General features: G+C 51.2%; 1 protein-coding gene and 1 long non-coding RNA gene across 4 annotated transcripts in view; one reads left to right on the top strand and one right to left on the bottom strand.

Annotated features, from left to right (window-relative positions):
• Positions 1–15,156, bottom strand: part of ATL1 (atlastin GTPase 1) — a 32,999-nt gene extending 17,843 nt beyond the window's left edge. For 2 of the 3 annotated variants that reach the window (XM_030036056.2, XM_030036071.2), the window contains exons 1-5: positions 11,078–11,138; positions 3,533–3,780; positions 3,037–3,171; positions 2,069–2,173; positions 1,262–1,312 (exon numbers count right to left, since the gene is read on the bottom strand). In XM_030036056.2, the coding sequence (XP_029891916.2) occupies positions 1,262–1,312; positions 2,069–2,173; positions 3,037–3,171; positions 3,533–3,780; positions 11,078–11,123 (585 nt within the window). In that variant the 5' untranslated portion in view covers positions 11,124–11,138. Of the gene's footprint in view, positions 1–1,261; positions 1,313–2,068; positions 2,174–3,036; positions 3,172–3,532; positions 3,781–11,077; positions 11,139–14,963 lie in introns of those variants that run through there. The other variant, XM_030036065.2, reaches the window with a different exon arrangement.
• LOC115350441 lies at positions 13,512–14,158 on the top strand. Its single transcript, XR_003926437.2, has 2 exons — positions 13,512–13,704; positions 13,791–14,158. It is a non-coding gene; the product is annotated as an uncharacterized LOC115350441 (long non-coding RNA).
• Positions 15,157–20,794: the final 5,638 nt, after the last annotated feature.

The raw sequence follows: 20,794 nt of genomic DNA, 5'->3' as shown, positions 1-20,794 counted from the left end.
CTTCAAATGCTGACTTTTCCAGCTGGACTTTTGCTTTTCTTTCCTTTTTCTTAAGGTCCTGCAAAAACCTACCTCATGAATCAATCAATCACCTAAACAGAAGAGAAAGCTAGAGGTAATACCAGGAAATGGGCAGGACACCTGTGCCACAAAAATCCCATTAGCTGCTTGTCTTCAACAGTCATTACCCTTAGGGGTCATTTGTATTGAGCCAGCACCAGATGTCAATACCCAGGCTTATAAACCAGTTCCCAAATTCTTTGGGCTTCTCCTAACGATGCAAAGATCCTGCCCTAGAGTGTGATCAGTGCAACCTCTGCCTTCAGCTTCAGCTTCCCCGTCACTTCAGTCAAATGAGCACTTTCACTGCCCCTACTCAGGGAACAGCGGACGGATGCTCACAGCAGCAGGAGTACAGCCAATACATGGTTAACTACCCTGGATCCCTCCCTATTACCAGTCACTTTAGCCCCTTGCTACAAGTCATAGCATGTTTCCAGCCCCATGGGTCAGTCCTGGCCTCCGATGGGTCTCTGCTCACTGAGGAATCCCAGTATAATCCCATGGAAGGACATGCAGGCCAGCATGAACTGTATCCAAACTTCCTGGCGGACCAGCGATGGGTGCGCCACACCGAGATGGTCTGTGATGGGTACTCTACACCTGCCCTATGCAGCCTGTTTGATGTTCCTCTAACCTCACCATTAGAAAGTCAACTTAATCCTCTCTGGCTGCAGCACCACCCATAACAACTGGTCCTGTGCACTGCGGACATAAAAAAAGATAATGCTCTCCACTCTGCAGCAACCTTGTACACAGCTGAAGACCATTACCACCTCCCCTCTCAGTCACTTTTGTCTCCTGACTTAACAGCCTTGGTTTTTTCAGCCTCTCCGTGCCCTCCAGCCACCCACTGCAGCACGTAGCACAGCCGTGGACCCCTTCCAGCTCCACAGGTGATCAGCCTCAAGGAAGACATGTGCCCCAGAGACAGGAACAGTCCCTCCTGGCAAATGTCCCACTGACTGCCCTGCCAAAGGACCCAGGCCCCGAGAAGCCACACTACGAGAGCGTAGGCAAGACAGGTTTCAAACCAAGTGACTGTTCCTCCCTGCCCATGAACCAAAATGAGAGCTGGGAAACTGAAAAATATTTTGTGGCTATGAATGCGAAAGTGCCTTTCCAGAGCAACGCAGCTTGCCGGTGCAGAGAGTAATACAGGCACCTCAGTGATGTGGAGCAGCAGGGACAAGGGTCTCACCTGCAAGTGCTGCAGATCATCCTCCTGCACGTTCTGCGACAAGTTGTAAACCTGCATTTAAAAACAAAAACTTCAGAGCACTCAGAATGGCCTGTCCTTCGAGCCAATGTGTGGGTCGGTGTGGTTAAAGCCTATGACATTACCATAGGGACACAGCCTAAGTCCCAGCTGGCCCATGGTGCTAGTATAAGACAGGCCCCAAGCACAGCTGTACTGCTGGACAGACTCACACTGTCAGTCAGACAGGCACTGCTGCTCCCTGTGCAGCAAAACACTCCAGCATGGGAGCAGCAACGGCTGTCATGCGCCAGCCTGGAAGCCTGTTAGGTCCAAATGATGTTCCTTCTTCCCCATTTTTGTGACGTGCTGAGCTCTGTACCAAGACACAGCTTCCATCCCATTCACACTGTCCTCCAAGAGCAAAGGCCAGACAGTAGGAAGGGAAGCCCTAGCAGGCTATGCCGTAACCACCTGGTCTGTGAACAACTCCAGCCCAGAAGCTTCTCCAGCAGCACTGAGACAAATGCACAAACAGTTCCCCAGACCAAGGTCCTTTCCTCTTTGGTAGCTGGAAGCAAAGGGGTGCATCTACTGCTGCCCCTGTTCTTGGGGTGAGATGAGGAGATGAGACTGTTCCCTGTGATGATGGAGTCATGCATGAATCCTGCACTCAGTGCAGCAAACATGCTGGCCTTTGTCTCTCCCATCAGAGGCCCTGGCTAGCTGCTGTGTGAGGCTGGTGCCAAGCCACTAGTTTTTTGCCACCACCTTTTAGGAAGTGATTCCTGGAGACATCCCCCTTCTTACCTGTATCGAGCTGATCATTGTGCTAAGGGCAAACACGGTGGCTGAATCCCGCAGGGTGGACTGGCTGTCAAAGGTCCCCTGAGTGTCCATCAGCAACACTGCAACCTGAGAGGCAGAAAGCTCTACGTCAGCTTAGATGCACCTGTTCAGCATCTGCACCCAAGCAAAGTCACTCCCAAATGCTAAAGGGGTGGTGGGGAGGTGAATGTCAGCTGCATTATTGTGCTGGGAATCTCATTGCTCCTGCCTCAGATTTATAATTGGTGGAGGACAAAGGAAAAGAGCATCCCCAGTCGCTCTTCACAGCATGATGACTCCAGCAGGCAGCAAAATGAATGCTATGCAACACAGAGGAGGAAACCACTTTCTCCTCAAACACTCACTGTCAGTGCAGATGGGTCTTTTCCCAAGTCTGCATTAGCTTTATGTCACAGAAGCCAAACATGGCAGCATATCACCCCTCCTTAACCCAAACCACATTCAGACAGTATCAGAAATCACACCATGAATAATTCAGTGTCACTTTGGTGTTGGGTTCTTCGTTAAAGAGTAGATGAATACAAATATTCCTGGCTATAAGTTGAATTTGCAGGATGCCCCAAAAGCCAGTTTGCATTGTATTTGACCACCCTTAATGAAGACACTCATTTTACAGCTACTGCTTTAGGAAAGGGGAGTAGTTTGCAACGACCTCAGATTCAAGATCCCTGGGAAGAGCAGAGAAATAAACTCTGGGATGCCCAAGGTTAGAGGGACACCTAGAGAGCATATCAGAGACACCTAGACATCATATCAACTCACTGCATTAAACCCACTCATGCTAAAATAGGGATATGGTATTGAAGACCTTCTTTAAACTTGCACAGGGATTTGAGCCACCTATGACAAGGCAGGAGAGTCTTACAAAAGCTGGAAGAGAAAAATGAGCTGACCAACAACAGACAGCTATGCAACAAAGAAGCACACACCTTTTTACCATCGGGCTTGTCCACCAGGAAAACCTCGCTCCATATCTGAATGCCAGTTGTCTCCCGCTCAGACCCTCCCCTCCAGGAGAAACCAGTCAGAGGCTCGTTGTAATCTCCAACCCAGTCTACTGCTTCCTGCAGGTAGGAACAGAAGAAGTTGCTGGAGTTCTCATCTCACTTTGGTTTTACACTTTTCCTCTGTGCTGCCTCCATCCCAGTGCTGGAGGGGGGCAGCCCCTATAAGACAGGTTTCCTACACAGCAGCAAATGTGAACATCTCTGCTCCGAAGTCAAGAGTCCATTAGAGACCCACTGGTGCACAGGGCTGTGGAAGGATCTGCTCTATTTCATTTTGTGAAGCCCACGCTAATGAGAGGCTTGAGCATTCCTAGAGCACCAAGCCAGCGTCTTGTCCAGCTCATCCCTGGGTGGTACATGGGAGCAATGAGCAGCAGCACCATACCCCTGGGAAGAGCCACCTGAGCTGGCGCCATACCTTATTGTACATGTACCGCAGCATGAAGTCCATCAGGAATGATTTTCCTTTTCTAAAAGCTCCAGCAACGGACACAGCCACGACCTCTTTATCTCTGACAGCCTCTGACAGGAGGATGCGGTTCAGTGCAGCTTCATCCAATTCAAAGGAATGGTCATCTTTGACAATGAGGACTTGCACTGGTCCTGCCTTTCTCACAGACTCCTCCTCCTCTGAGCTCCACTCGTAAGTCTTCTCTGCAAAACTACCTGTGTAAACAAGTTAAACAAGAGCTGTTAAGTTCCTTCTTCTGCAAAGTGCAGAATCACAGACGGCACGGCTGGACAGGGTGGTAACAAGCCAGCTAGCCCAAATATCCACCCCAAAACAGCATCGTTCAGAGCAGATGTCTGTTGAACCTGTCCTCAGACACCTCGATGGAGACTCCATGCCACTTTGGAGCCATCCGTCCATGTGCTCCCTGCAGGCAGACAGTTCCCTGCTGGAATCTCCCTTGACAAAACACACCCATTAGTTTTTGTCTTACAAGAGTTGATGTGGAGAACAGATCACCCTCTTCTTGCCTGCAACAACTTCTTACATACACAAAGACTGCCGTAACACCTCCCCCTTAGCTTTTTCTCTGCTAGAAAAGAGAAGTTCAAGCCCCTCGATCATCCCTTGCTACCACATTGTCTAGGCAGCTAACTGCTCCCCTCTGGACTCTCCCCACCAAGCCTTTTCTGAAGGCTGTCTCAAAAATGGATGCAGCGTTCAAGCTGAGGTGTCTAAGTACCTCATGTCTCTATCAAAGGATGCTGCCTTTATGCATCCTGTGCGACTGCTGTTTCTGTAGCAACAGCAGAGTCCTGCTCCATCTGCAGTCTGCACTAATGCTCAAAGTGTAATCTGCTGCTTCTGCCATCGGCCCCATCAACAGCCTCCCCTGAGACAGCCCCAGCAGGAACCAGGCCACGAAGACACGTGCCCATCCTGATAAAAGCCACTTCTTCACCCCCAAGTGGAAAGAATATGCAAAGCACAGGCACTGCTCACTTTCCCACTTCAAAATGGCAAGGTTCCCTGCGGAGCTGCTCGCCGGCACAGAGGCGAGTGCTGCCCAGGCTGTGTATTGTTCATACGGCCTTACAAGAGGGTGTCATCTCCCCACCAGGACAGGGGAGAAGTGACAAGCACAATGCTGCAGCAGGAGCCTTTGGAGGGGACGGGCAGGCACCCAGGATTCGGTCACTGCATCCACGCTCGGCAATGGCAGCGTGCCAGACAGATACGTATCACCCGCATGATCCTCCAGGCCAACGCGGCTGAGACGATTACAGCTGTTAATGGCCTCATGGTCCGTTTGGGCTGCTTTGTGTACCTGCCGCAATATGGGAGACAGATGCGTTTTAAGACCTGCCATCTACAGATGCTGCAGCCTTGGGGTTTGCAAAGAGCAGGCCAGCTCCAGTAATTTTCCTTTTGCTGTGTCCAAACTTCCCAGCACAGGAAAGAGATGCTGAGGGTGATTAATCATGCCAGTCAGCTCACCTAGAGCCATGTGAAATCTCGCCAGCAGGGAAGGGAGCGTGATGGAAAGTTCCCCCACATTTCTACAAAAGCTTCCCGGTTTGTTGGCTCAGGCTGCAACTTTCCAAACGTGGTAGCCTCAAGTTAAACCTCCTCGGTCTCTGTTTCAGACCCTGACCTTGAGGACCCAGTTTTCAGCCAGTCCCAGCTGTTTCAAAGCACAAGGACTATGTGTGCACATGCTAAAAGGCAAGCTATAAATACCAAGAGGAATAGGGTTTGCCCATTCTGGGCCTCTTTATAAAGAAGCCTCTAGCAGCAACTTCATATTTTAAATAACAGCAGTGCTTTTGTATGAGTTTCTGATTTCCTACGATCCTGCAATGAAATATCGGTTGCTAGGGGATTTCTGGTGGCTCTCGGACATATACTACAAGCCTTCTTTGCTCACAGTTGAAAGACAAAGATCTTTTCTTCCCAATGCTTGGAGGTTTTTTAGCAAAACAAAAGTCCCAAACGCTGTGAAAAGCTAGATTCTCCACCAGACTGCAGCAGCCGGGGACCAGCAGCACCAAACTCCCTTCAAACACCATCCCCTGCCCCGTGTCACTGCTTAGGGGCCTCCAGGAAAAAAAAAACTTCCTGTTTCAAATACATGGACCTAGGATCCAGGCACACATCGCCAAATGACTTGAAAAACGAAGGCCTCCGAGCAGTCAGTCCTCTTGCTGCACACACCAAACACCGTTTCCAGCATTAAGATCTTCCCAACACGTTAAGTATGGACAGGTGCCAAAGGGCCACAGGCTCGCGTGCTCTTTTTAAGCACTGCCATGCTGCAAGTGCCATATAAAGTCTACGATAGGAAATACCTCCTCTCCCGCGGTGTTTCCCAACACCCTGCTCAGCTAACTGAGCCCAATTCTTTTTTCTTTTTACAGCTGCACAGAAAGGACAGCGGACAGATCCTTGTATAGGATGTGACTCATGGCACAGGCAGGAAAAAATTTGTAAATCAGATTAAATCTAAGCATTTCTGAGTCTAGCCAAGCCATCAGGGGTGCAGGTGAAATAGCTGTGCCACCTCCCCAGACCAGACAAGTCCCACCTCCAGGCACACAGACAGAGGGCAAGGGGGACCAGCATTTTACTCGTCCCACACTAGCAGTAATGGGAGCTGCAGCCAGAGCCCAAGATGGGCACAAACCCTGCTGTCTGCAGGCTTCAAGCACAGGGAAAGGCAGCACGGATGCCCCCAGCTCAGAGAGCTGAATGGACTGCCAGTCCTGGTCAAGGATCCAAGCACCATGGCAGGGAACTGAGGAGAGTCCCTCCCATCCTGCTACCAGAGGGAGAGTTGGTGCCAGATTCTCCCTCCTCCTGCTGCTGGTGCCTGGATGGCATCTCCCAGGTTTTCCTCTCCCTCCAGTTCAGCTGCTGGAAAGAGCGACAACAAGTGCAGAGGAGAGGAGATTGTGTTGTCTCTTCAAAACATCAGAATCTGTAAGGAGCATATTTTTTTTTTAGCAGACATTGACAGGTTTTGGGAGGATGCCTCCAGACACAGCTAACAGTCCAAAGCGGCCGTGATCTCCTAGGGGATGTCCTTGCTTCCATCACCTGAACACTAGGAAAGCCAGGCTGTTTGCACCACACAGGGGCAAAATACAAAGTATTACGAGCAGGATATGTTGATTTCCCAGTTCATTGGAGATATCAGGAGAATAGGCGTTATATTAAGCAGGTCTCTGAACTAATTTCAGCCCTGTTATCTCTGCTTCTTTCTCGTATGCCATCTGTAGACAAAACTATCTTTCATATTTATTTCCATGTGATGAAACTTCCATGTTCTGTTTATTAGATTATCTGTTGCATTGGAGAGCCAGAGATTATTTTATAAGATGGCTGCGCATTACTGGAAATCAATTATTTTAATTGGTCTTTCCAGCATAAATTAGTTACCTGCTCCGAAGGAAGTTGTACCTGGCAATGGCAAAACATCATCTGGCCAAAAAGGAAAGGAAGGAGAGCTAAGCTTTCCTAAACACACTCTTGTTTTCACTTATTTTCTAACTTTTGACTCCTCCTTTCTGTCGGCTCTCTCCCGGCGCCTTGCAATTACGTCAATTCTCAAGCTGCTCATTCAGAAATTGCCAGGATACAGTTCCTTTTCCCCATTTCCTAACAGCTCATTTCCATGACTCTAAAGTGGAGTGGAATCCACGTCTCTTTTCCATATGGTGATTCAAAGTGGAAAGGTGAAGGAGATCAGAATTTGCATTCATACTTACTGGGCTGTCAGACAGCAGCAAGGAAATGGCCTAATTCATGCAGACAGCCCCATAATACAGGACATACTGTATAGAGTCTAAGGAAAAAATAAAGCATTCTTCAACTGCTCTAGGACTTATTTTTCCTTAAAATTAAATAAATTAAAACAGCATATTTCACGTTGCGCCTGTGTACAGACTGACAGCCGATGTCTAATGTATTTAAGCTCCTACAGAAGAATAAATTAGATAAATTACATGTCAGTAATTATGCAACATACCTTTGGTGAGTGCTTGCTTAAGCCTGTTCTTCCTTAGCTATGGAAGAACAGGTCACAGAAATGCTGACTGCTTTCCAGAGACCAATTAATAAAGTCAGCTTTTTCCTTAAATGAGTTTGCACAATAAATACATTTCATTCCAGAGAATGAAACGGAGCTGTGACCCATCATCTGTGCAAACATAGCCTGCCTAACCAGACCCCGAGAAAGCCAATCTGCCAGCCCTGCTCTTGTGCTCCCAGGTTGGATCCCAGGACCCTTACCTATCTAAGCACTGCCCATGAAAAGTAGAGGCTGCAGCCTGGGCCCCGATCACCGCGCTAAAATACACAGATGTCACGCAGTGCTGCTATTCTGAGGGTCTTGGAACCACATTACTTTACTGCATGGAAAAACAGAAACTACCAAAGAGAGAAAATAGAGGTTTGATGGGAAGCTTTAACTTGTTGTTATTTCCCTGGAATTGAGCATCCGTGTATCGATCAGGTTAGGTTGCTTATCAGCAGCCCTCTAGGGATTAATTCGATCAGCAGCAATAGCTGTGCGGATCCTTTCTGAAGCTGTGTTTACCCCAGCTGTCTACATTATAAACATATCACAGTGCCACCAACGATACCAGGAGCCAAGCACTGAACAGACCTTACAGTCAGGCTTGATCCCTCTGCACGTTCTCCAGAGAGCTTCAGCTTCCAGGAAGCTTATCTGCCCTCTGCAAATGGCACTGGCAAAGAAAGACATCTCTCTCCAAGCTGCAGTCTCGCTTGCACTTATCGCATTCAGCGCGGCTGCTGCTGTGACATGAGTTCTGCTCACTCTATTCATGCTGAACTACCCCCTCGGTACGACAACCAGCCAACGATCATCAGCAAGGCTCTGAGGAGGCTGGGAAAGGCAGCATCGCTTTGAGCATGCACCAGACATCCTCTCCTTCTCTCGGAGACAGGCTTGCGCAGAGCTCTGCATCTTATCCAGCTAATGAGGGAAAAACGAGAAATAAAGCATTGAAGCTAAGCATATGTACCGGACAGCCAGGGCAGAGGGGATTTGTAGAGCAATAACCTGTATCAATCCTGCACAAAGGATCAGACAGGATCCTGCAGAAAGGATGCACGGCAGGGCACAGCTGCATCCCGAAGCACTGAGACCGCCGTGGGAGCCTGGCCTGGACAGCTATGAGTTAGCAAATTCCCTCAGCGCAGGGCTGCCATAAGGTGTCTAGACTGAGGTGCTCCTGGGAGACACTGTCTTTGAGAGGACGAAGCAGGGAAGCCTGGCTGGGTAAAGCCCTCTCTTACACCCATCACTGATCTGCAATCCTCCCTGCACCGCACTCTCTGAGGGCTCCTAGCCCTCAGAAAGCCACCTGAGCTGGGTTTAACAACACACACACGTTCACCACCCCCTTCTACATCCTACCTGCGCCTCCTACACCCAGGGCACGGCTGACCACACAGCCACACAACCCTCCCTCCACCCTGCTCACACCTCTGCTGGGATTTGTGACACCCCCACGGAGTCAGAGGACCCCAGACCCAGGGAGGGGAAACGCTAGCACCCACTAACCAGAGCCACCGAGCCCCTCTGAAGCGGCACGTGTACACATGTACCGCCCTCGGGCCCCAGCCTGTCTCCCTATGCCTGGAGCTGGTGGTCTGGGAAATGCAGCAGTGAACGGGAAGGCAGAGCCGGACCTTCTCGTGCCCAAGCAGGAAATCACTTGCACCTCCCCAGACTGGAGGTACAGATGCAATCACAGCTTTGCTGTGAACCAAGGTGCAATGCAGGCTCTTGACACCTGCGGAAGTGATGGGTAAAGGACACAGCCCGCCATGTAGATCTCCACCCAAGGAGCTGCAGGGCATGGCTTAGAAAACAGGTGAAGAAAACTGTCATGTAAAAAATTAGCCCTGTCCTTCAACAATCAAGAATGGCAGGTAAAAGGCCACGCTCAATAGTCATTTGGGGTCTCACTTTGAGATCCCGAGCTATCCCCTCCAAAGTCAGGGTCAGCTCTTCTACCCCAGCTGCACAGCAGTGTTAACACCTCTTCCCAATGCAACCTGCACTCCCATGTGCTCCAGGAGAGCACCCCACTTCTCTGCACCCCAGGATGCTTGCAGCAGGGAGCTGAGTAGGGTGGCTAATGCTGCCAGGCTTGGTACTCATCCTTTGCTTTTTTTGGAGCTGTGGTAAGATGTAGAATGTACCTTCTTCCCGCCAGCCCTGAGTCATCCAGCTGGCAGCATAGCCGCTTCAGCTACAGCGTGGCCAACTCAGCCCCTTTTCCCTTTGGCAGACGAAACAAGGAGATGAATGATTACGCTGATAACACGAGTGGTTTGGGACCTTCCTGCATAAAAGACTGCTGACAGAAACAAGAGCTTGGATGATTAGCGGCCACCAAACCTGTCTGTTACAACAGACACATCTCAAATGCCAAAGTCCAATGTGCAACTTTTTAACGACGACACCTACTACCACTTACATGAAGCTACTGTGCCTTAGCTGGCTCTGACACAGCAGCAATGCCTACCGCTGTGAAATTCAGGCTGAGTTCATTATTAGCATGCTTTAGAGACACAGGCACACAACTACCTTGGGAAGAAAGCAGATCAGACAGAGGTTTTTCTAGAAGTTTTTCAGGAAGTTTCAGGTCACGTTAGACAGTTACATGGCTATGTCCACGCAAAGGCAAGGCAGGCGACTCTCAGAGGCAACCTTATTCCCACCTGTGTTCGTCAAGACTGTCGTAAGAGAGTGCTACCAAAAGGCCATTACCTATTTGTCAGGTACAAATCCTGGGCCTGCTCACTTACTCACATTCAAGCCTAGCCAGACTCGGGTGCGACAAGATGACTGAAATGCATCTTGCAAGAATACGTCTCCAAAACTCTCACTTCACCCTCAGCATGCATTTTCTGTATGGTCCTTCATCCGCTCTGTTTGTCAGCAACCAGCCTCCCTCCACCAACTGTATTTGATTTAGTCATTTCTGACACGAAATTATTTTTACCCTTTTTGTTGTTACAATTGCCTGAAAATAAAGTTTGGTAAACGTGCCACGAAATCCTAGGATATAGCATGAAAGGCAATTACACTCTGGAGAAAATGTTTCTGTATACAGAGCGCTTTAAATACATTGTACTGGCTTGGCAGCGTTCAGGGCCTCCTCTGGAGCCTCCACCCCATTTGGGAAATTTGTGTTCAGTTAGTTTATCGCCTTAACACTTAACCTTCCTTCAACTGATAGCAAATGTGAGCATTTCTGGCAGGAACAAAGGAGCTGGGGTCCCTCTAGACTGAAGTGACTTTCGGAGGTGATCCCTGGGACATCTTGTGCCTCCCGGAGTGCGGTGATACCTGCACCAGACCCACTCCCCGGCTGCAGAAAGTTCCAGTCAATGGTGCAGAGGAGTTAATATAAGGCCCGCTGCCTATGAACATCACCTAGGCCCTAAACAATATTTATGTGTGCTGTTTCTCACCCATGGGCTTAGGAGAGAAAATGCAGCAGGATACAACCAACTCCATACGCCGCTTCCCCCTTCCGTTAATCAGGCAGGCAGCCAACGCCGAAGCCTCTCGCTGCACGGACGCAACATGAAGCGTGACGAGGGCACCATGTCACTGCCGCGAGGAAGGCTCAGGGCATCTCGGTTCTTCCCCCAAAAGGGGAAAGGCAGGCTGATCTTGCTCCTGTTCATCTTGCAATGGATCAGACCACGCTATTCAAATTCTTCGTACAATGCCGCTGCCTCAAAACCGAAGGCACAAAGACCAAGCATCACATTTAGCAATCTGGGCCTCTAGCTCGCAGTGTTGTCTTGTCTCTTCTTTCAAGTCCCAACACTTCATTTTCTTTTCTCATTTAGAAGCTAGTAATTTGGTTGTGAATCTTCTCATATCTAGTGGCTTTTTGTGTAAAGGCCTGCCTGTCTGACACATCTCAGCTTTCACTTTTCAGGAGGTTCCCAGCATTCAGTCACAAAGAAATGGCAGTAAGTGGAATCTGAAAATCCACCATAAAAGGTCAGAAAACAAATGACAAACAGAAAGGATGTTAGCACTATTAGTTAATAAAACCAAAGGACTACCAAAATCATCCTTTTCTTTCCAGCTTAACCCATTGCTGTGCAGTCGGAAAGTGTGGCATTGATGATCTCAGCCTGGCCTGTGCTGGACAGGAGTCCCTTCTCACCAAAACAGTTGCTCGGCCCTTCCTGGCAATCAGGCCCCTTTAAGAGCTCTCACGAATTTCACGTCCAGTTTGAAAATCCTGACCAAGAAGTATATATAACCTCTGTAATCGCTTTTGTGGTTTTGAAACTGAATTCTTGATGAGTGGGTCATTCCGATTACAACATGGGCCATGATGGGAAACATGAGAGATTTCACACAGTTTGTTTCAGTATGTGCTGTTTAAATGAGTGACTGGGAGCAGAGGTCTCTAACAGCTTTACTGTATCAGGGGGAGCAGGCTGCTGAGCATCTGCCAACTACCAAGCACAAAGAATTTCAGGAAAACATTGGTGTAACCTTCATCAAGCTGGCTGGACTTCACCACGGCAAACACAGGATTTAGACTAGCAATCCTTATTTTGGGAAAAGCGGGGTCCCCTACTCTTACAAAAAAATTATACAAAAAATTACACATCTGCAGCTCCCTCAGCCATTCATCCAGCAACTAGCAGCAGTTGGGAGGTCTATGCACCACTTAGCACGTTCAGTAAGAGAGACTTAAATGATGCATAGCCTTATGCTGACCTTGTGCCCAGGGCTAAATCCTACGCTTGATGCATTACACGCCCCTACACGAGCTCCCGGGGATGTACGTATGTGACAGTAACCCAGCTTTGATAGCTGACCGGAGGCAATTTCTTCTGGGTGCCATACACTCACTCACCCTAATTTGCTCTGTGATCTTCAAAAAAGCAAATTATTTTTATGAAACGAGGGAGAAGGGTTGCCTGTTTTCAGGCCTGACTAACCAGAGAGTAACTAGGGCAAAGTTTGATCCGTTTCAAAATAGCGTAATATTTTTAATGACCCATAAGCCCATTTTTAGAACACAGCGAGGACTTTCTGACTTAGTTTGACTAAAAGCCTTGAGACTCTTCCTTCACCAGCTAGGCTGAAAAATGTAGCAGTGGAAGAGTCACCCCATGGACTGATGTCACCAGACAATGCTGCAGTCACTGGATGTAAACACATCTTTCAGGGCAATGAGCTTCTATTGTGTAAATGCACACTTCTATTAAAGGGGGCTTTTTTTTCCCCTAGTAAAAAATACAGGCATTTTGGTCTCTAATTTATTAGCTGCAATGTCAACCAGCCTGGTAAAGTGCCAGGAAATCATTCTAGGAATAGGTAAACCTCTGTGGAAGACAGGGTATGATTTTGACCTGTGGATGGGTTGCAGCAGAAGGCAGCTGATCCCACAAAGGTCCACTTCGATCCATGGATGGTTCCAGATTCTTGCAAAGCTTAGAGAATCTAAGGAAGAGTTCATCAAACCAGTGACACATCACATTTCACTCGAGTATGGCTTAGCAGCATGTTTAGACTGAGGGATGTGCCTAATTGTCTTGCTGGACCAAGGCTATACTTTCCAAGATGATGTTTTCTCCATTTATATCCATTTTGCCATCATTTGCATTTTCTTCTCATGCTATCAAGATCTGACGGGAAAGCACCAGCACGTGTACGTGTGTGCAATACTCAACACACACAGAGACGGGACTGACAGCTCTGTGAGACAAAGCTGAGAATGTCAGCACGTTCACTGGGAAGTTTTCCCTCCAGTTTACTGTAGGGTCTAACGACCTTCGTCAAGAGTCACAGTTAAAAATGGCGCTGATCAAATGAGCATTGCTCATTTTCTCCCTGCTCTCTTGCAAAAAGACCACCACCCACTCCGTTTACTCAAATCACACACTCCGTTATCTGAACGCTTCTGCAAACATGTCCCTGAACTGTTAATCATTACCATGGGAAATAGTACACTCATCTATACAAATTAGAGTGTAATTTGTGTATCTAAACATCACAGCCCAGCTCACCTGCTCTGCCTGACGAGACAGGATACCGTGAGCACCGATGAGCGAGTTCACATGTAATAAAACTCGGGGGAAATGACAAATTACGCTCCTCGGCAGCCTCAAATAACGGCAAATGGCTGTATAAAACCTGATTTTCTAGGAAACGGCGCGTCAGTGGAAGCTGGTAAAGCGATACATCGCTGAGCGCTGGACGCAGCCCTGGCTGTACACAGGGTGAAAGGCACCAGGAGCCCCTTTGCTTGCTCGGCACAGCCCACCTGCGGGACCAGCTTCGGCTCCCGTCGGGAAGCTGCAGCTGCCGGCGGATCCAGGCCGGCCGCAGGCAGGCGGCTCCAGAGGAGAAGGGAAGCCTTGAGGAAGACGCCGCACAACTTCTTCCTCGCCGTGACCCCGCTCGGCTCCCTGGCCATGCTGCTACCAGGCGGGGTTGGTAAAGGGTTGGATTTAAAATGGCCCCTCTCTGGAGGGTCTGACACACCAACAAAGCCCTACAGCCTCCAGAAATGTGAAAAAAAAAAAAAACGTCTGCGGGAGCGACCCGCGGGGGAAGGCCGGCGGCTCCGTCCGAAGGTAGAAGGTGGGGTGAGCAGGACTCCTGCTCCCCCGGCTTGAGGGGACATCCCCTGCCCACCCTGGGACTGAGGGCAGGTGCTGTGGGGACAGCAGCGATGGGGACGAGGGAGGTCAGGGCAGGCCGGAGGGCTCCCCACGGAGGGGGGGGGGGGGGGGCCGGCCCTGTGTGGGGCGCAGAGCCCCTCATACGCCGGGCCGAGGGCTGTGGCGAGCCACGGGGCGAGGCGCCACAACGGGCACCCCCAGCCCAGCTCCCCCCCCCCCCCCCCCCCCCCCCCACACACCCGGCCATGCTGCAGGCAGGCAGCAAGGGAGGGGCAGCCGGACACCCCCGCCACCGGCTCCAGACCCCCAGAAGGGATTGGGGGGAGGGGGGGGGGTAAAAGATGCCGGTGTGGACCCACGGAGGGAGTGGGGCGAGGGCGGCCCTCCGCCCCTACAGGCCCCTCAGCCCCCTTTCCCGGGGCGGCCGAGCCCCCCCCCCCCCCCCGCGTCCTCCCTCCTCGCCAGGCCCACCGCCCCGCCCGGTGGCCCAGGCCCAGGCGGGGCCGTGCGCGTCCCCCCGCCCCGGCGTGGAACGGGGAACGGGCCGCGGGCCGCCGCAGGCCCGGCATTGTTCGCGGCCGCGGGGCGGGCGCGCCCGCCCGCCTCAGCCCGGGCTCGCACCCTCCCGCATCCCCACACACACACACACACACACCGCCCCGCCAGCCGCTCCCCCCCCACCTCCACCGCCTACCCCAGCTGCTCCTCTCCCGGCGGTTCCGGGCCATGGCGGGGCGCAGGGGCTGCCCGGGCCGCGGCGGCTGCGGGAGGTTCCGTACGCGCTCCGAGCCGCGCTGCGTCTGGCGCGGCTGCCGCGGTGGCGCGGGGCGGGCGGGGGAGCCGGCGGCGGCGGCGGCGGCAGCAGCATCCCCGCCCGCCGCTACGGCGTGGCACGGCACGGCACGGCACGGCACGGCACGGCGGTCCCTGGGGCACCCGCCCACGGGCGTCTGCACTCGGGGCACCCACGCGTGGGGCGTCGGGCGTGGACACGCGTGGGCCAGGCGCGGGCAGGTCCGGGGGTACCCCGGGTAGGTAGGGAGACATCTGGCAACCCCCACACCCCCCCCCCACGGGCACCCACCCGCGGGGGGGGGGCATGGGTGGGGGACCCAGCACAGCCGGGATGCACCCACACCCAGATCATAGAATCATAGAATCATTTAGGTTGGAAAAGACCTTCAAGATCATCGAGTCCAACCATCAACCATGCCCACTAAACCATGTCCTTAAGTACCCTGTCCACTCGCTTTTTGAATATCTCCAGGGATGGTGACTCCACCGCTTCCCTGGGCAGCCTGTTCCAATACCTGGCAACCCTTTCAGTAAAGAAATTTTTCCTAATATCTAACCTAACTCTCCCTTGCATCAGCTTGAGGCCATTTCCTCTCATCCTATCTCCAGCCACCTGACAGCAGAGACCAACACCCACCTCACTGCAACCCCCTTTCAGGCAGTTGTAGAGAGCGATCAGGTCTCCCCTCAGCCTCCTCTTTTCTAGACTGAACAGCCCCAGTTCCCTCAGCTGCTCCTCATAAGACTTGTGCTCCAGGCCCCTCACCAACTTGGTTGCCCTCCTCTGAACACGCTCCAGCACCTCCATGTCCTTCCTGGAGTGAGGGGCCAGTGGTAGATCACTCCTACCAGGGCGCTGGGCTTACCGGGGGGGGGGGTACCCACATGGGGGGCATCCGCACATGGGGAGCCCTAAGCACACTCATGGGCACCCACACCCCGGAGGCATCCCCACTTGGGGCACCAGGCTCATCTGGGGCACTGGGCACCCACCCGTGGGGGGACACTGGGCACACAGCTCCCCGCTCAGCCTGCCCAGCATGGGACTGGCTTGGGGCTCACGCAGGCACGCGCCTTCCCGGGTGGGCACGCACAAACACCCACCCGGCTGGGATCACCCACGTACACAGAGCACCCAGGCGGGGGACACCCCCGCCAAAGCAAAGCCACGCGCACCGTGGCTCGTGCGCACGCACGGCTTGAACGCGCTACGTGCCCTTCCCGGAGCACGCGGCAAGCGTGCGGGGAGACGTGGGCTGAGAAATCACTGGAGGGATCCCGCCCTGGGGTGGGGGGTCAGCCAGCTCCTGCTCCCCCCATTCTGCCACGTCAGACCGTGACTTAGCCTGAGTGCACCGGAGCGCCCAGGTGCAAAACTTCGGCAGGGGAGCGGCGGTGCTGGCCCCGTGCCCTGGCTGCCCCAAGGTGCTCCTTGTACCCTCAGCCAAAACATTCCACCCGGGGGGGGACGCAGGGAGCACGTTCTGATTTCTTTTATATTGCCTTCCCGTGCTCTCTTGCCAGCTGCAGCCTCCTCGTCCTGTGTTAATTGTGCAAACCCAGGAAAAGCGTTGAAGCCCTTTGCAATGCCGGCCACAGAGAGCTCGCCCGCTCCCACCCGCGCACCGCAGACTGCCACGCAGGTGAGCGCGCTCATCCTCAGCGTGCCAAGCTAATGCTTGTCGATACTTTTGATGCCAACAAGCTGCCGGTCAACTTGTCTGAAGCCGCAGGCTTGTGCTGCTCTTTGGAAGAAGCATGGCACAGAGCTCAAGGCATGATCTCTAACCTGGGAATGTGGCAGTCACCAGAGGATTGTACAGGCCAAAATCTGGAAGGATGAGAAGGGAACTGAGCCCCAGACTGTATCTGCAAGAGGAGATATTGGGAGAGTGCTGCTCATTTCTGCACGCTGGCCTGCGGTGGTCAGGGAAAGCCAATGGCCCGTCCAGCTCGGTTAGATGCACAGGAACCGGTGGGACCTGCTCTTCACTTCTGAAAGCGGGAAAAAATTCAAAAGTGAACCAATCTTCTGTTCCAGGCAGCTCATCCGTGCCAAAGCCATGTGTTGTTGCGCTCCCATTGATATGCTGATACATAATTCGTAAGTGCGTTCTCCAATACTCGGCAACTGCCTCCCGTTGGCTTCCTCCCTGTGTTTACAGCATCAGAGCGAAACATATAATTTCAGCTCACTGAAGTGCCGGCTCACGTGGCAGGCAGCTGGATCCTCCTGCCCACAGCTGCCGGGCACTGTGACCACGAGGAGCTCAGCCGCTCATGGCCTTTGCAGAAGCTCCTTTATGATTTTTATAAATAATCCCTGAAGTCGCATGGGCCTGTTGCTTCTTCGAAGCAGCAGAGAAGCGACTGGCGTTGTGGGGGGGGATTTCTTACGCTGGAGACTGTCAGAGGGGTTCAAATGGGTTGAAAGAGGAGATTAAAAGAAAAGCAGCTGGGAAATGGAGAGAGAGGAGGATGGAAAAGGAGATCTGTTAATTTGAAACTCTAATTAAACTGAGATGGGCTCAGGTCCTGTCTTTCTCATTTCCTTTGAGAATTGCTGCTTAGGTCAAGCTTGTACCGCCCCATTTACTGGCATTTTTTCCCTTTCTCTTTCCATTATGGCACGTGGTATTAAATGAAAGAGGAGCGGAGAGGTTGGATCCTGTGCTGTGCCAGGGGGGTTGTCTGCACACACTCCCAAGGCTTTTTCCTGCATTATTTCTTATGATGCCAAGTCAGGGAGTTTTGCAGATTCTGCTTCCAGGGTGTGACTCAGCATTTGTTCATTTTTGCCCACCATCCATCCCTTCACTCCACCGATTCATCCTGCCTTTATTTTTCCAGTTGCAAACAGCCCTTCCTAGGAAGTATCTTTACGTTCTTGCTGGCCGAGTTGCCAGATCACAAAGAGCTAATTTCACAGCAGACACACTGAACAGGCACGCAATGGATGGATTCTTGAGGAAAAAAGGTGTTAAATGGGGGAAAGGCAAAAAGAGAAAATAGCCTGCAGAGAGAGACGATAGCTGGGGGTCCCCCAGCTGGTGTGCCAAGAGATATGGTGCTGAAAAGGCCCCAGAATTAGGAGAGAACCTGGATTTAAATCCATCATGTGTACCGCTCACACAGCTTGCAGGGGTAGTTTCATAATTCACCTTGATTCGACTGGCCCACTTACCCAGGCAGCATTTACGGTTGCTTTTCATATCCCCAGCCCTTTGCAAACAGAAACCAGCCGCGTTGTGCAAGACTTATGTAAGAGGTGGGAAAGGGACGCTACAAAATCTCTGCTCTTTCTCAGGTGCCACCAAGTACTCGCCAGGGCTTGCTCTTGAGAGAAACCGTGCCATCCACATGACTTTTCTTTGCCATGACACAGACAAGGCGCTGTCTTAACTCCAAGTGACAGATCTGTTCTTACGGTGGTTATACAAGGTTCTTGAATATGTTCGCTTCTTCCCCGTAGTTATTATTACCACTTCTGCCTCCTCAGTCTTCACTCTTTCACTGCTTCTGCTTAATTGCATGGGAAAGTAAAAGAATATAGATCTCAACTGTGTTTGAAGAGCGTTGCAAGGGGACTTCTCCCAAGCAGTACACTCTGTGGCGATGATTTGTCATCACTGTTTTAATTTCTGTACCCTTACTCTTGGGTTAAGAGGCCACAATTCCTAGCAAATATCAAAAAGTGATAAAACAGAATCAGCTTTTTCCCCACTCTTCTTGAAAGCTGAAGCCTTCCTAACATCTTTCTGGTTTTTTCTTACTGAAATATTTTTAAGTGAAGCAGATCTTTGTTGCTTAGGAAATCCTTCTATTCCTGCTGTTCTATTTCTCACTCCAAATAGTGTTATGACCGCCTACATTCACATGGGGTTTGCAGCCAAAGGAATTACCTTTGCTTCTTCTGTAAACATGATTGCACACTATGGCTGTAACAGAGCGATCATCTTTCACTCATAGAGGAGACAGAATTTCAGCGGTTAATTAAATTACTTGTTTAATCAGTCTGTGTGAAGGTCCTTCCATCTGGAAGATGGTCTGAAAACTGAAGGAACTACTTAAGAATACAAAAAGCCGTGTAGATAAAGAGCCATCAGCCCAAAAGTTCAACCAAACCAACCCCAGTGTGTGTTCAGAGACAGGCCTGGTTTCTACCTCGGGGCTGCCTTTGCACCATCTGCGTCTGGTCAGTGCTGAGCACCAAAGTGACGAGATATTGCAGAAGTCCAGCAATAAACAAATGCAACTTTTCTCATCTGAGTTAGACTCTCAGGCCAGCTTCCAGTAGGTTCCTCACCCCAAACGGCATCCTCGGGGCTCTTGCAAGGTTTTGCTGGATTTGAGTAAAATACCCCACTCTCAGGTGTGGGTTTGGATAATATTGCAGACCCATCTGCGCGTGCGTTGGCGCTGTATCTGGAGCCTCACTGCCTCACAGCCCCAGGTTATTCCTTTCTGTCACAGACGCTAAGACACACCAGCATTGCAGGACCAACTACAACCTTCTGAGATTTCTCCTCCTTCCTCTTATTTCTCTTCAGAGGTCAGTAAGATCTCTTCGAAGCCCAACTTCCCACTTACTTCCAATATTGTTTTTCATTTCTTCTTTCTCTCCTGCACTGACAGGCAGATGGACGCTATATTCAAAACATCCTTCCTTGCCAGTCTCTTTTTTTGCAACGTGGCTTTAGTAAGTCCAAGCCAAAATCTGTGCGTGCCAAGTTTGTTTCTAGGATTTCCCCCTGAAGATACACCTCGTCCAGGGAAAGGGTTCCAGCTCCTCTTGCATCTTGGCAGAAACAACCGAATCTACCTGCCTGCGTGATTCAGCAAGATATTCGCAATATGTTCCAGCCAGGTTTGTGCACCTGGAAACAGGGGGGAGCAGCCAGGTTTCCAGGCAGTGCTCTGAAGTCCCCTTGTTAATGCTGCTTCTAATTGAACGGTCACATTTTCCTGCATCCTCGTGCTGAGCAGTTACTGTCGGCAGAGCTGCCTGCTTCACCCCTGCCCTCCCGCGCGTGCACATGGGAAGGAAGGGCATCCAGCTGGTTTCCTTCCTTTGAATGCAAACAGCACAATCAGCTGCAAAGTCTCCTGAGATACATCTACGTAAACAGGGTGACACAAAAATAATGTATAGCCACTAGCGCTCCTGTTCCTTCCGTGAAAAACACATCCTTGCACAAGGGCCTCAGTTAAAGCTGGCATGAGGGTCTGAGCTATGTCTTATTTAATTCTCCTGCTCCTGCAAGGGATACAAGACTCCTGACAGCCCGAAAAGGCTTTGCTCACCCTTAAGTGCCTTTCCTCTCTTCCCAGAGCATCTCAGCAACAACCCCTGGAGACATCCTCAGTCTATGGGAGACTGATGCTTTCTTGAGCAAGTGAATTCCCACGCTGGATGTAAGAAGCATCTAACAGGCTTGCATGCCATCTCCTCCTTCTTCTTTTGCCCAAAGCTGCTCCCTCGGCTGTGTTCCTTGCATCCGTCTTGCCAAGACCTCTCCCTCTTTCTGGTCTTGCGACAGAAAATAGCATGCTCCTTTCAGAGCACCTTTACCCGAGCTCTTTAGTTTTTTCAAGCCATCTTTTGTACTTGTCACCATGTGCCCACAGCAACTTCCATCCCAGCCGCCCCAAAGGGCCATTCCAGCAGCGAGAGACCGTTAGGGACCCTGCGAATCCCGCCCTATCCCTCTTATTCTGGGTCCCACTAGC

This window comes from Aquila chrysaetos, chromosome 2 (assembly GCF_900496995.4).
Source record: "Aquila chrysaetos chrysaetos chromosome 2, bAquChr1.4, whole genome shotgun sequence".
NCBI lineage: Eukaryota > Metazoa > Chordata > Aves > Accipitriformes > Accipitridae > Aquila > Aquila chrysaetos.
The sequence above is the reverse complement of the archived record's forward strand: the minus strand, read 5'-3'. Positions and strand labels throughout refer to the sequence as shown.